General features: G+C 38.3%; 3 protein-coding genes across 3 annotated transcripts in view; 1 reads left to right on the top strand and 2 right to left on the bottom strand.

Annotated features, from left to right (window-relative positions):
• Positions 1-362, bottom strand: part of LOC144959570 (uncharacterized) — a gene marked incomplete in the record, with an annotated part of 36439 nt that extends 36077 nt beyond the window's left edge. Inside the window, 1 exon segment of the mRNA XM_078892189.1 lies at positions 287-362. Coding sequence (XP_078748315.1) covers positions 287-344 — 58 coding nt within the window.
• A 6090-nt stretch (positions 363-6452) lies between these two features.
• LOC144959569 (uncharacterized) overlaps positions 6453-13292 on the bottom strand; it is a gene marked incomplete at its 5' end in the record, with an annotated part of 12513 nt that continues 5673 nt past the window's right edge. Inside the window, 2 exon segments of the mRNA XM_078892187.1 lie at positions 6453-6553; positions 7530-7629. Coding sequence (XP_078748313.1) covers positions 6453-6553; positions 7530-7629 — 201 coding nt within the window.
• On the top strand, positions 10786-11617 carry LOC144960052 (uncharacterized). Its single transcript, XM_078892999.1, has one exon. The coding sequence runs from the start codon at positions 10871-10873 to the stop codon at positions 11615-11617; it is 747 nt and encodes a 248-aa protein (XP_078749125.1). The 5' UTR covers positions 10786-10870.

Here is a 13292-nt window from a genome sequence, read left to right as displayed (position 1 = left end):
TCTGACCGGAAATCAGAAGATTAGATGGGGGTTATAAATGTTCTACCAGCACAGTGTAACCGTAGCACGTCTGATCGGAAATCAGAAGATCAGATGGGGGTTATGAATGTTCTACCAGCACAGTGTAACCGCAGCACGTCTGACCGGAAATCAGAAGATCGGATGGGGGTTATAAATGCTATACCAGTACAGTGTAACCGTAGCACGTCTGACCGGAAATCAGAAGATCAGATGGGGGTTATAAATGTTCTATAGGTTTTTGAATGGTTTGTATTTTTGATTTTACCTTTCATTTTGTACATCATGAAGCCGATCACAAAATCTTTCGTTTCTTGGTCTTGCATCTCCACAATGTGGCCATTCTTTTCTTTGCATTAGCCTTTTTAGTGGATATGGGCGTAAGATAGTGATAGTTTTGTTGGTGTTGTTATGGCTGTTATGGTTGTTATTGTTGTTATTGTTGTCGCTATGTTTTTTGTTTTTTGGGGGTTTTTTTTAGCTTTGGTCTTGATCGATAATGATGGCATGGATGTGACAGTGACGATGAAGATGATGATGATGATGATGATGATGATGATGATGATGATGATGATGATGATGATCATGATGATGATGATAATGATGATCATGATGAGGATTATTATTATGATGATGATGATGATGATGATGATGATCATGATGATGATGATGAGGAGGAGGAGGAGGAGGAGGAGGAGGAGGAGGGTAAGGATGAGGAGAAAGAGGAGGGGGAGGAAAAGGCGGATGAGAATATTGATATAATAAGGATAATGATGATAATGATGAGAATAAAGGCTTATCCACATTAATAATAATGATAATGATGATCATGATGATGATGATGATGATAAGGAGGAGGAGTAGGAGGAGAAATATGAGAAGGAGGAGAAGGAGAGGGAGAGATATGAGGAGGAGGAGAAGGAGAGGGAGAGATATGAGGAGGACTAGGACGAGGAATTGGAGGAGGAGGATGAGGAGGAGAGGGGATGAGGAGGTGGAGGAGGAGGAGAAAGAAGAAAAGAAGACGAAGAATGGGGGGTGTTGATAAAATACTGATGAGGAGGAGAAAGAGGGGGAGAAGAGGAGGAGGAGGGGAAGAAAGTGTAGGGGGAGGAGGAGAAAGAAGAGAAGGTGGAAGAGAAGAAAGAAGAGAAGGAGATGGAGGATTGAAGTGTTGATCTAATGATGATGAGGACGAGGAGGAGAAAGAGGAGGCGGAGAAGGGGGAGGAGGGGAGGGAGGAAGTGTAGGGGAAGAGGAGAAAGAAGAGAAGGAGGCGGAGAAGAAAGAAGAGAAGGAGGCGGAGGATTGAAGTGTTGATCTAATGATGATGAGTATGAGGAGGAGAGAGGGGAGGAGGAGAAGGGGGAGGATGAGGGGGAGGAGGTGTAGGAGGAGGAGAAAGAAGAGAAGGAGGCGGAAGATTAGAGTGTTGATCTAATGATGATGACGATGAGGATGAGAAAGTGGAGGAGGAGGATGAGGAGAAAGAGGAGGAGGAGGAGGAGGAGGAGAAAGAGTAAGAGGAAGATTTATAATCCAGCTGTCTGCGATAGACTGACCTCGGCTTCGGTGTAGTTAGCGGGGGTGTTGACATATTGATAACAATATCCAGAATAGAACACGCTATCGGAGTAGAATTCTTCACAAGGGTTTCCGACATCTGATTGGAGAAAGAAAATACCAAAACATGAATTGACCATAATAGTGATATTATGCGTTAGGTCAAATACTCACAACATCCGCCAGACGAATATACCCGAAGTGCACTTATTTGCAGGTCCGATAACCCACTTCATTACGGTCTTATTGTTGTAATGGAAATTTCAAAATATGACGCAAAATATTGTCTATTACAGCAATTTTGAACAAGTCCTATAATTGCTTTCTGATGACAGAACTGCACATAGCTATGTAAACGTCGAATATTATTACGTAACAACACACAAAACTAAGTGTAACATTAATCTTTTATTGTCTGATTGATATAATTTAGTGAGAACTAATCATTAAAATGGCTGTCTAAAAAAAATAACATAGAAGCATAAATGATATATATACATATAATACATGTACACATACATATCACACTGATATATATATACATACACATACATACATACAACATACATACATACATACATAATACATACATAAAATACATCATGCATACATACATACATACATACATACATACATACATACATACATACATACATCTACATACTACAACAATACATACATACATACATACATACATACATACATACATACATACATACATACATACATCAACATACATACATACATACATAACATACATCATACATACATACATACATACATACATACATACATACATACATACATCACATACATACATACATACATACATACATACATACATACATACATACATACATACATACATACATACATACATACATACATACATACATACATACATACATACATACATACATACATACATACATACATACATAATACATACATATAATCATACATACATACATACATACATACATATCTTACATCTATCATTACATATCATACATACATACATTATCTACATTCAATCATTATTCTTATCAACTACTAATTCAACCTAAACAGGTTCGTGGATTGTTATTTCGTTTTTAGTTTGTGTATTTTTGTATTTTTTTTATTTTTATTTATGCATTATTATTACATAATGCTCTGCTTTGTATTCGTTCGGTTTCTTAGATTTCTGATCTGCGGTGAGGGTCCTAGACCGAGCGGCTATATTCTGGCGTAGGTCAAATAAAGGCTTTCCAACGCTTTTTTCCCTTCTGTTGTCTTATAAGTTGTTTTTTTTTCTGAAAGAGGTCAACAGTAGAGTTAGCTTTTTGTATATATTTGTAAAATTTATATTTCCAGTCCAGTTTGTTAATTATTGTTAGATAGATAGATAGATAGATAGATAGATAGATATAGATAGATAGATAGATAGATAGATAGATAGACATATAGATAGATAGATAGATAGATAGATAGATAGATAGATAGATAGATATATAGATAATGATAGATAGATAGATAGATAAATAGATAGATAGATAGATAGATAGAATATAGATAGATAGATAGATAGATAGATAGATAGATATAGATAGATAGATAGATAGATAGATAGATAATAGATAGATAGATAGATAGATAGATAGATAGATAGATAGATAGATAGATATATAGATAGATAGATAGATAGATAGATAGATAGAATTAGTAGTATTGAACCGATTACCTTTTTGACATAAGAATGGCTTTGTGGCCCCACAGAACTCTTTATGAAACTGTGGTGTGTCTATTAGCAGTAAACATTCCGAAGAGTAGATCGGCCGTCGTATAGCTGGGGTCCACCATCTGACCTGATGAGGTAAATATGGTGATGGAAGGGAACAAGTATGAATTAAAGATCATTGAACTCCTAAGTCGGTAATTGGGTTCAAGAGTCTGATGTCATGTCCACTCAGCAACGAGCAGCTTGGTTTTAAACAAGAGAAAATCGGTACTTTTTATTCTTCATGCTGGCTAGAACTTTATCATGTGTCATGTGATCAGATTGTATAAAAAGTCAAAACATTATCATATTTATAATTTTTTCTCTCCTCTGGATACACTTTTATCCTCGTTGGAGAAGTATTTCATGAGGGCGTCCGCCATTGTTCCATTAGTTTAAAACCAGTTGTTAAGTTACTACGCGTCATTACGAGAGAAGTGACATCACGACTGTTGAAGCCTATTTCGGCGGGTGGTTGGATGGGAGCATCACCCTTGAATCATATACCTATGATGTTCGCATGGGTGTACAATCCGATAGTGATGTCGTTTCTTCTTCTCTTTACTAGCCTATCCTGCTTCTTTGGTTTGTGATTGTATTTTTGACAGGGGATATTATTTTTTCTGTAAATCTTCTGCCTGTTTGTTCTTGGTTATTTATAATTTAGCTTATGATATCTTTAGGTTATGATTTTGATTTACATTTGTACTATTTTTGTTAGATTGCTTGTTTTTTTTTTTTGTTTCAGCGGTCTCTCATATAACCTCAATTGTGTTGGAAGAGACCTAAAGCAACAAAAAAAAAAAAAAAAAAAAAAAAAAAAAGCCTATTTCGAACAAGTTCCAATCTCGCTGCGCGGCCTCGGACGCGCGCATTGGGCAAAAAAGTTCGAAATTTCGGGTATACTTTTCCATACCTCGTCAATGACCTAAACAAGATTATTTCTTTTATTTTATTAAGCTTTTATATAGGGCAATATCTAGTGAACATGCTCAAAGCGCATTACAAAGAGTCCTGACAAACAGTAACGTGTTATTCATTGTACACCTGACTACCGTTAGAGAATGTGAGTAAAGAGCTTTTTCCAAGGACTCATCTATGCGCCGAGCTAGGGTCGAACCCAGGAACCTCCGATCCGAAAGAGAGTGTTATACCACAAGACCGTACGAACATTTCTTATATACAAATTGTATTTTTTGTCAGAATGATTGTCTCCCAAATTAATTATTTGACCCCAAAAATCGTCAGGCTACTCTGTTATCATTACGCGTCAAAATATTATGCCAAGTGACGTCAACTTCATTCATTCTATCCCGATAAAGTAATGACCCACTATTTTCCCTGGCCAAAACAATCTAGGGGACATTACCTCTAACTCTCAAATACGAAACCAGATTAACATCACTGGCAGAGCTGTCAAATACAGGAGAAAAGGCACAATACAAAGAGAATTGGAGACTCTTCACCGCAAGAAAAAGAGGAACGGTAGAAGCTGCGAAGTCAAATAGCAACGGAAACGGAAGACTGTAAATAACTAAGTACGGTAACACCAGACGACCAAACAAAACGAAAATGACATCAGTAAAGTTATTGCAGGCAGGGGGAGAGTACGAGAATCTCATCCTCTTTTGTTTGAAGAGTTGAATCTATTCCTAATGCAACACTTCAAAGCGCAAGATTTCACCACTGTTGTGCTTTTGTTGAAAGTACAAGAATCCTATCGTGTTCGCTCATTCCCAAGGCCGTAAGGGCGCGGGGGGGGGGGGGGGGCTTGCCGGATGCAGCTTCCACAATCTGGTGCCACTTTCCTCCGATGTTAGCCATTTCTGTCAACTTGCATAACGTAAAATCTGTCCAGCCACGTTTTCTTTTATCTTCCTCTTCTCCGTTAACGCTTCACTGTACACCTGACTACCGTTAGAGAATGCGAGTAAAGAGCTTTTCCCAAGGACTCAACTATGCGCCGAGCTAGGGTCGAACCCAGGAAACTTCCGATCCGAAAGCGAGTACAAGACAGTTATGCAAACTGTGTTGCACAAGCTGTCATGTTCGACCAATAAATGTCCTATTTTTGACCATCGTAAGGAGTGATTTCAGTTTTCCGCCTGCTTTTACATAGTTTTACACTTATTCAAACAATAAATTATGCCATTACATGACATACATTATCCGACCATGGAAGCTATATTTTCTTTAGATTACCGTCCAGCCGAGTCTATATATTGAGCTTTATATATATTGAGCTTTATATAGCGCAAATATCCACAAGGGGTCCCTGGTCAACAGCAACATTTAACATGTAGGACGGGACATGACGCCTGTTTGGCGATATTACAATTTTACGGACAAATACAACGCTGTTAACGGCCAGGTACTCATTTAAAACCTGAGTACGATGAGAGAATGTGAGTAAAGAGCCTTTTCCAATGACTCAACTATGCGCCGAGCGCGAGGCTCGAACCCAGGACCTTCGGATCCGAAAGCGAGTGTCATACCACTAGACCTCATAGCCGCACATTATCGAGTCATCGATCACATGATTTTCTGTTGTCCAGAGATTGGGCATTTCTCAAATCATATAAAAACACTGCTTTGTTTAAAAAACTGTAAGCAAACCAACGGATCGAGTTGGACAAAATGATCTGTTGTGATATTTTATAATATAGGTTATTGCGATCACATTTTGCAATGTGGCCAATGACTCGAACACACTGAAAAATAATATAGCATTTCTCCTTCAGATAGGAAATCGCTGAACTTATCACTTTGTCTATTTTGAATCAAGAGTCATAACACAAATTTTGATCAATATCACGAGAAATGTGTTTGAGTTGCAGACGGTGTTTCTAAAAATGCTAAATGAGTTAGAGAATAGAAAAAAATACCATTACCTTTTTAATTAATATTGAGTTCAAAGTAGCGATTTTAATTCTCCTCTGGGATTATCACAAGTACAAAAAGGTTGAAATTATGCATTTTGTTTTGTTTTCGTACCTACATACTTTGCCAAAACATAAACAAGATATTGATAGAAATTGTTAAGATTCCAAACAACAATTTTCGAACCGAAAGAGTTTTCAAAAATACTAAATGTACGGAGTTGAAAATAGCACTAAAATGCTACATTTGAAGATTTGACAGACATGCCTGATGTAATCCAGGAGGCTCCATAAACTCCTTGACGTTCGATGGACTTCACACCAATCCACATTGCTAAAATAGATAGACGTGGATAATTACGAAGGGATGATGATGATGATGATGATGATGATGATGATGATGATGATGATGATGATGATGATGATGATGATATCAGAGTGATAACAAGATGTATGGAATGAGGACAGGTGATAACAAGATGTGTGGAATGAAGGAAGAGGGATAACGAAATGTATGGAATAAGGACAAAGAGACAGAAAGATGTATGCAATGAGGACAGAGCGATAACAAGATGTATGGGATGAGCACATAGTGATAACAATATTTATGGAATGAGGACAGAGTGATAACAAGATGTATGGAATGGAGAGAGAGGGATAACAAAATGTATGAAATGACAACAGAGTGAGACAAGATTAGTGGGAGGAGGTCGGAGTGGCAACAAGATGTATGGGGTGAGGATAGAGTGATAACAATATTTATGGAATGAGGACAGAGTTATAACAAGATGTATGGAATGGAGAGAGAGGGATAACAAAATGTATGAAATGACAACAGAGTGAGACAAGATTAGTGGGAGGAGGTCGGAGTGGCAACAAGATGTATGGGATGAGGACAAAGTGATAACAAGATGTGTGGGATGAAGACAGAGTGGCAACAAGATGTATGGGATGAGGACAGAGTGATAACAAGATGTATGGGATGAGGACAGAGTAATCACAAGATGTATGGAATGAGGACAGAGTGATAACAAGATGTATGGGATGAGGACAGAGTGATAACAAGATGTACGGGATGAGGACAGAGTAATGACAAGATGTATGGGATGAGGACAAAGTGGTAACAAGATGTATGGGATGAAGACAGAGTGATTACACGGTGTGGGATGAGGATAGAGTGAATGGAAATGAGGATAAGGTGATAGCAAGATTTTATTGTGGAATGGAAGCATAGTGATTGCAAGACGAGAAGAATGCGGACATAGAAGGGATAGTAGTAGTAGATGATCATATCGAGAGATAAGACCTACGTGAAGTGTGAGATTCTGATATTAGGAGATCCTTGAGATATCCCACCATTTCTATTGTCACTGGTTCCGCCAAATGTGCCCCTATATTACGGCAGTGCTCCTGTAAAGGAATAGGAAGATCATCATTATCTTTCTATTTATGTGTGGCTTAGACGACAGAATGAGGATAAGGTTAATTTAAACGGCAATGTAAGCTGGTGTAGGTGGGTGGGTGGGCGAGGATTAGGGGGAATGAATGAGATACTTGATACATACTATGATAATAATACTGTCATTCATCTTGGATGGGTACAGGGTGGGTAGGTGGGCAAATATGTGTGTGTATGTGTGTGTGTGTGTGAGTATGTGTGTGTGTGTGCGTATGTGTGTGTCGGTATGTGTGAAGGATGGGGGTTGAAACTGAGGACAATGACTACAGTGTTGAATTGGAGGGATGGGGCCGGATGGGAGGAAGGAAGGGTGTTAGATAGTAGGTGAGAATTGCATTAGGTATCATTTGTAATATAGCAGCAGCAGCAGCAGCAGCAGCATCAACTTTTCTATACATTGTTTAATTTCTTCTTCAATCTTTATTACTTTATAATTGCCATGTATTTTACATTTGTTGTTTTCGCTAAAGACTCTCCAAATGGAGTTTCTAATGTTTTGTTTGAAGAGGGGTTCGACAGTTTGGCAGCCCTTCTTTGTGCCACGGACAGCGATATTGGTGAATTAAATATTAAAAAAGGACACAAAGCCATTCTAAAGATGGCAGTCAAAAACCTGCAATGTCTTCACGGCAAGGGACCTATGTGTGCGTCATCGAATGATGATGGAGGCCTATCTAGCCTCCTTGGTGCTGTAAGAATCAAACCTTCTGAAGAGTCGAGTGTCTCAGGTAGGAGTACCTACTTTAAAATTGTTGATTTTATTTCTCCCTCGCTGGTTACCGACGAGGAAGTTAACATCACAGAGAGTGTTAGCCTTCGCATAAACGCGAAAGTGAAACTAGACAAGGTTTCGCCAGCCATGTGGATAGCAGCAAATGCAAGGATTTTGGCTAAGTTGATAGGATTATCGCCGAATTTTGATGTACATCAATACATCAAATACACAGAGATAGTGGGTGAACTTGCCATGAGATACACATGGCAGTCAGTTCTCATCTTCGACGACGAATATCGTCAGTGACAGTCAGTGGACAACTTCATATGGGGGACAGACGCCCCTCACCTGGCGACAGTAGTGCTTCGTGATCGCACTCCTCAAACGACAAAAAAACACTGGGAATCGTCTCGTGGACCCCATACCACTCAGTTCAGCAACAAGGAGGTCTGTCGACAATTCAACAGAGGTGCCTGTACATATGGCACAACATGCCGATTTAACCACGTGTGTAGCTTGTGTGGCAGTCGAGAGCATGGAGGCAGAGATCACCATGTGGGTGTCAATTCAGCATAGGATACACAGCAGCAGACCATTAGTAGTGAGGAAAGCCCATTAGCGTTAAGCCCCTTTCCTCCTATCAATCCCCACCAATGTGAATTTTTAGGTAATAAAGCATCCATTAGTAGTAAATTAAATTCCTGGAGGAAAATGTTAGAGTGTGATAAAGATAAAGATTTCATTTTAGACGGAGTAGAGCATGGATTTCGAATTATTGAAAAAGATAGTCAACTAAAAAATGTGATAGAAAATAACCATTATTCTTCCTTTCGTTTTAAAACATTAGTGGAGAAGGAATTAAAGAATCAAATAGCTCAAGGTCATTATGTTGTAGCATCTAAACAGCCAACAGTTACTAGTGCTCTTGCTGCAATCCCGAAAGAGGATGGAAATATTCGACTAATTCATGACGGCAGTAGACCAGTAGGAGAAGCTATGAATGATTATTCTCTACCAGAAAGCACCAAATTTCAAACCGTTCGTGATGCATGCAAATTAGCCAAACCATTTTTCTACTGTGCAAAAATCGACCTCCAAGCAGCTTATAGATCAGTGCCTATCCATCCAGAAAATTACGTAGCCACTGGTATTCATTGGACGTTTGAGGGTGACAGTCACCCCACCTTCCTATTTGATTCTAGGTTACCATTTGGTAGCAATAAAGGTCCAGGACATTTTCACCGCTTATCGCAAGCTATTAAACGAATCATGAATCGTAAAGGAAGCAATGGGGTTGTAGCTTATTTAGATGATTTCTTTATCACTACCCAACGTATGAGGAATGTAAATATTGGATGCTTACACTTATGCAGCTACTTCGTGAACTTGGATTTTATATTAGTTATAATAAAGTTGTGGGACCGATCCAAAACATTCAGTTTCTTGGATTAACAATCAATACTTCTAACAGCACTGTCGAATTAGGCGAGGAAAAAATAATTCGTTTAAAGCAGCAGCTCAATGCATTCAAAAAGAAAAAACGTGCCAGCAAACAGCAGCCACAGAGTCTCGCAGGCTCATTGAACTATGCATGCCAGGCAATTCGTGGAGGGAGATTATTCCTACGTCGTGTCCTGGACATAATTAAGCCTCTAAAGCAGCAGCAGCATAAAATAATTTTGTCATATTCATTTCATCTTGAATTACAATGGTGGATCTCATTTTTAAGTGTGTTTAATGGGATAGTATATTATAATGAATCAGCGCCTGAGCACGTCCATGTGGATGCAAGCAATATCGCCGCCGGTGCCTTTTGGTCTGGCTCTTGGCGCTATTTAGTATTTGATTGCGACCAGCCTGCGGCATCATCGCTTCACATTAATTACAAGGAGATTTGTGCAGTAGTTAACTCATTTGACACGTGGGCGCATTTATGGGCTGGTAAAACAGTAGTGGTGCATACGGATAGCATGGTTACAAAATGTGTCTTAAACAGAGGCTGGTGTAGAAAAAGTTATATTAATTCTTTACTTAGAAAATATGCCTTCAAATGTGCACGACTCAATATAACGGTTAGAGCGATACGATGTATCTGGGAGTCTGAACCAAATACCTGATACAATATCTAGATTGCATGAACATGGTAAATGTTTGTTGTTATGTAAATTACTAAGTAACTGGCATCATGGTTTAACCCCTCCTTTTGTTATCACAAATCATATGTCATGGAATGCCTTCTTTTTTCTTTTGTCTAGGTGCCTGTGCCTTAACCAATGAATTAACAAGTGAAGTTGACATGTACCGCGGACAGGCCTTTACAGCCAACACAAAGAAGACCTATCAAACACATTTACGGTCTTATATTTCTTTTTTGTGAAAAAATGAGAATAGCGCCTGCACCTATTTCGCAAATAAATATTGCCAAATATGCAGCTTATTTGGCGCGGAAATTAAAACCTAGTTCTGTTAAGCAATATATGAATATTATCCGTATTATCCATTTAGAATGTAATCTTCCCAATCCATGTGATGACTCATGGTATATTAAAACAACAATTAAGGGCATTGAGAAAGTTAAAGGAACTGATGTTCACAGCAAGCCTCCGGTGACGCCTGAAATATTGTTAAAGTTAAAAAAACAACTTAAATTCTCTCATATAGATGACTATGTATTCTGGGCATCATGCCTTACTATGTTTTTTGGCTTGTTAAGAAAATCCAACTTGTTTGGGACGGATGCAGGAGGTTTTGATAACAAAAAACAATTGACAAGGAATTGTGTATCTATGTCAGGGGGCTGTTCACAAATAACAATTAAAGTTGGTTGGTCAAAAAATAACCAAACGAAAGGTCGTATACAAGAAATTGCATTACATAGGTTAGCAAACCACCCACTATGTCCTGTTTCAGCGATGTACGATATGTTATGCATGACTGCACCTGCAATGCCAGACTCCCAGGCGTTCCCTATGACTGGGTCTTTGTTTAACAAAAAATTGCGCTCTCTTTCCGCAGCATGTGGTTGTAACACTATATCCAGCCACAGTTTTCGTCGTGGTGGGGCTACTTGGGCCCTGTCTTCTGGCATACCAGGTGAAATAGTTAAGGCGATGGGAGACTGGCAGAGCACGTGTTATTTATTATACCTCAACCAAATTCCCCAATATGTCATTAACCATTACCGAAATAAGATGGGAGAATGTCTACCCCGCACATCACTGTAACTCAACACAAACCAATATTAATGTGAACACAAGGTCGTTTGGGCAGGACGGTCTTACAGACCTTTCCTTTGGGATTATGTGATATGAGTGTATGTATCGTTTTTCATTATTTTGTGAAATATCTTAATAAAATGATACCACTCCTTAAGGTTTCTGCCCAAACTTACAACTATTGTTCACGTTTTTTAATATCATTATATTTATATTGGTTGAAAGATGCGAGAATGGGAGTGTAAGTGTGGCTTAGACGACAGAATGAGGATAAGGTTAATTTAAACGGCAATGTAAGCTGGTGTAGGTGGGTGGGTGGGCGAGGATTGGGGGGAATGAATGAGATACTTGATACATACTATGATAATAATACTGTCATTCATCTTGGATGGGTACAGGGTGGGTAGGTGGGCAAATATGTGTGTGTGTGTATGTGTGTGTGTGTGAGTATGTGTGTGTGTGCGTATGTGTGTGTCGGTATGTGTGAAGGATGGGGGTTGAAAGTGAGGACAATGACTACAGTGTTGTAATGGAGGGATGGGGCGGGATGGGAGGAAGGAAGGGTGTTAGATAGTAGGTGAGAATTGCATTAGGTATCATTTGTAATATAGCAGCAGCAGCAGCAGCAGCAGCATCAACTTTTTCTATACATTGTTTAATTTCTTCTTCAATCTTTATTACTTTATAATTGCCCCACCGCCAACCCCTGTCTCCGACCTATATTGTCTGCTGCGCAAAAAATCTATTGATATTTATAATAATTTTCCGTTATTTTTATTAAATTTAAATGTTCATATATTACACCTGACGTAATTGCTTTAATTGTATTCATACCATAAGGAGATCTTGTTGTATATGTGATGGAAATCGTATTGTATAATGTTATGTTGTTTATACAAGTAGTATTATGTGTTGTTTATATAATCAACTCCTTGTTTTTTTTTAATATGACTATGATTACTATGTTAAATGTCTCTATATGATGTTTGTGAGATTATGTGATATGAGTTTATGTATCGTTTTTCATTATTTTGTGAAATATCGTAATAAAATGATACCACTCCTTAAGGTTTCTGCCCAAACTTACAACTATTGTTCACGTTTTTTTTAAATATCATTATATTGATATTGGTTGAAAGATGCGAGAATGGGAGTTTAACTTTATTATTAGCATGTTCATTATTACTGTAACGATCGTCATCCTTATCATCATCATCATCATCATCATCATCATCATCATCATCATCATCATCATCATCATCATCATCATCATCATCATCATCATCATCATCATCATCATCATCATCATCATCATCATCATCATCATCATCATCATCATGATGAGGGCTAGTGAGGGAAAAAATGATAATGATGATTGTGATAACAACGATGATGCTTTGTTGTTATTAGTTTTTGTCGTTGTTGTTGTCGTTGTGGTTGGCGTAACTATTCACGATTGATTTTATATTATGTCGATGGAGATCCCGTCCGAAGCTGTGTTGGTATGAATAGTATTGGCAGCGATTCTTGTTTTCTATGCCTACCTATTACTCTCGTGAGATTGTTTCTCTGTGTTTTTAGGTCTTTTTCTTCTCCTTGCTTTGTTGAGAGATGACTACATCTAGGGTGAGAAATAACCTCACGAACATCAGTATAACGACAATCTTTCCCTGGATTGATTTTC

The sequence above is a fragment of the Berghia stephanieae genome, chromosome 14, assembly GCF_034508935.2.
Source record: "Berghia stephanieae isolate SIO BIC M18660-M18661 chromosome 14, UCSD_Bste_1.3, whole genome shotgun sequence".
Taxonomy (NCBI): Eukaryota; Metazoa; Mollusca; class Gastropoda; order Nudibranchia; family Aeolidiidae; genus Berghia; species Berghia stephanieae.
This window is presented reverse-complemented; position numbering and strand designations above follow the sequence as displayed.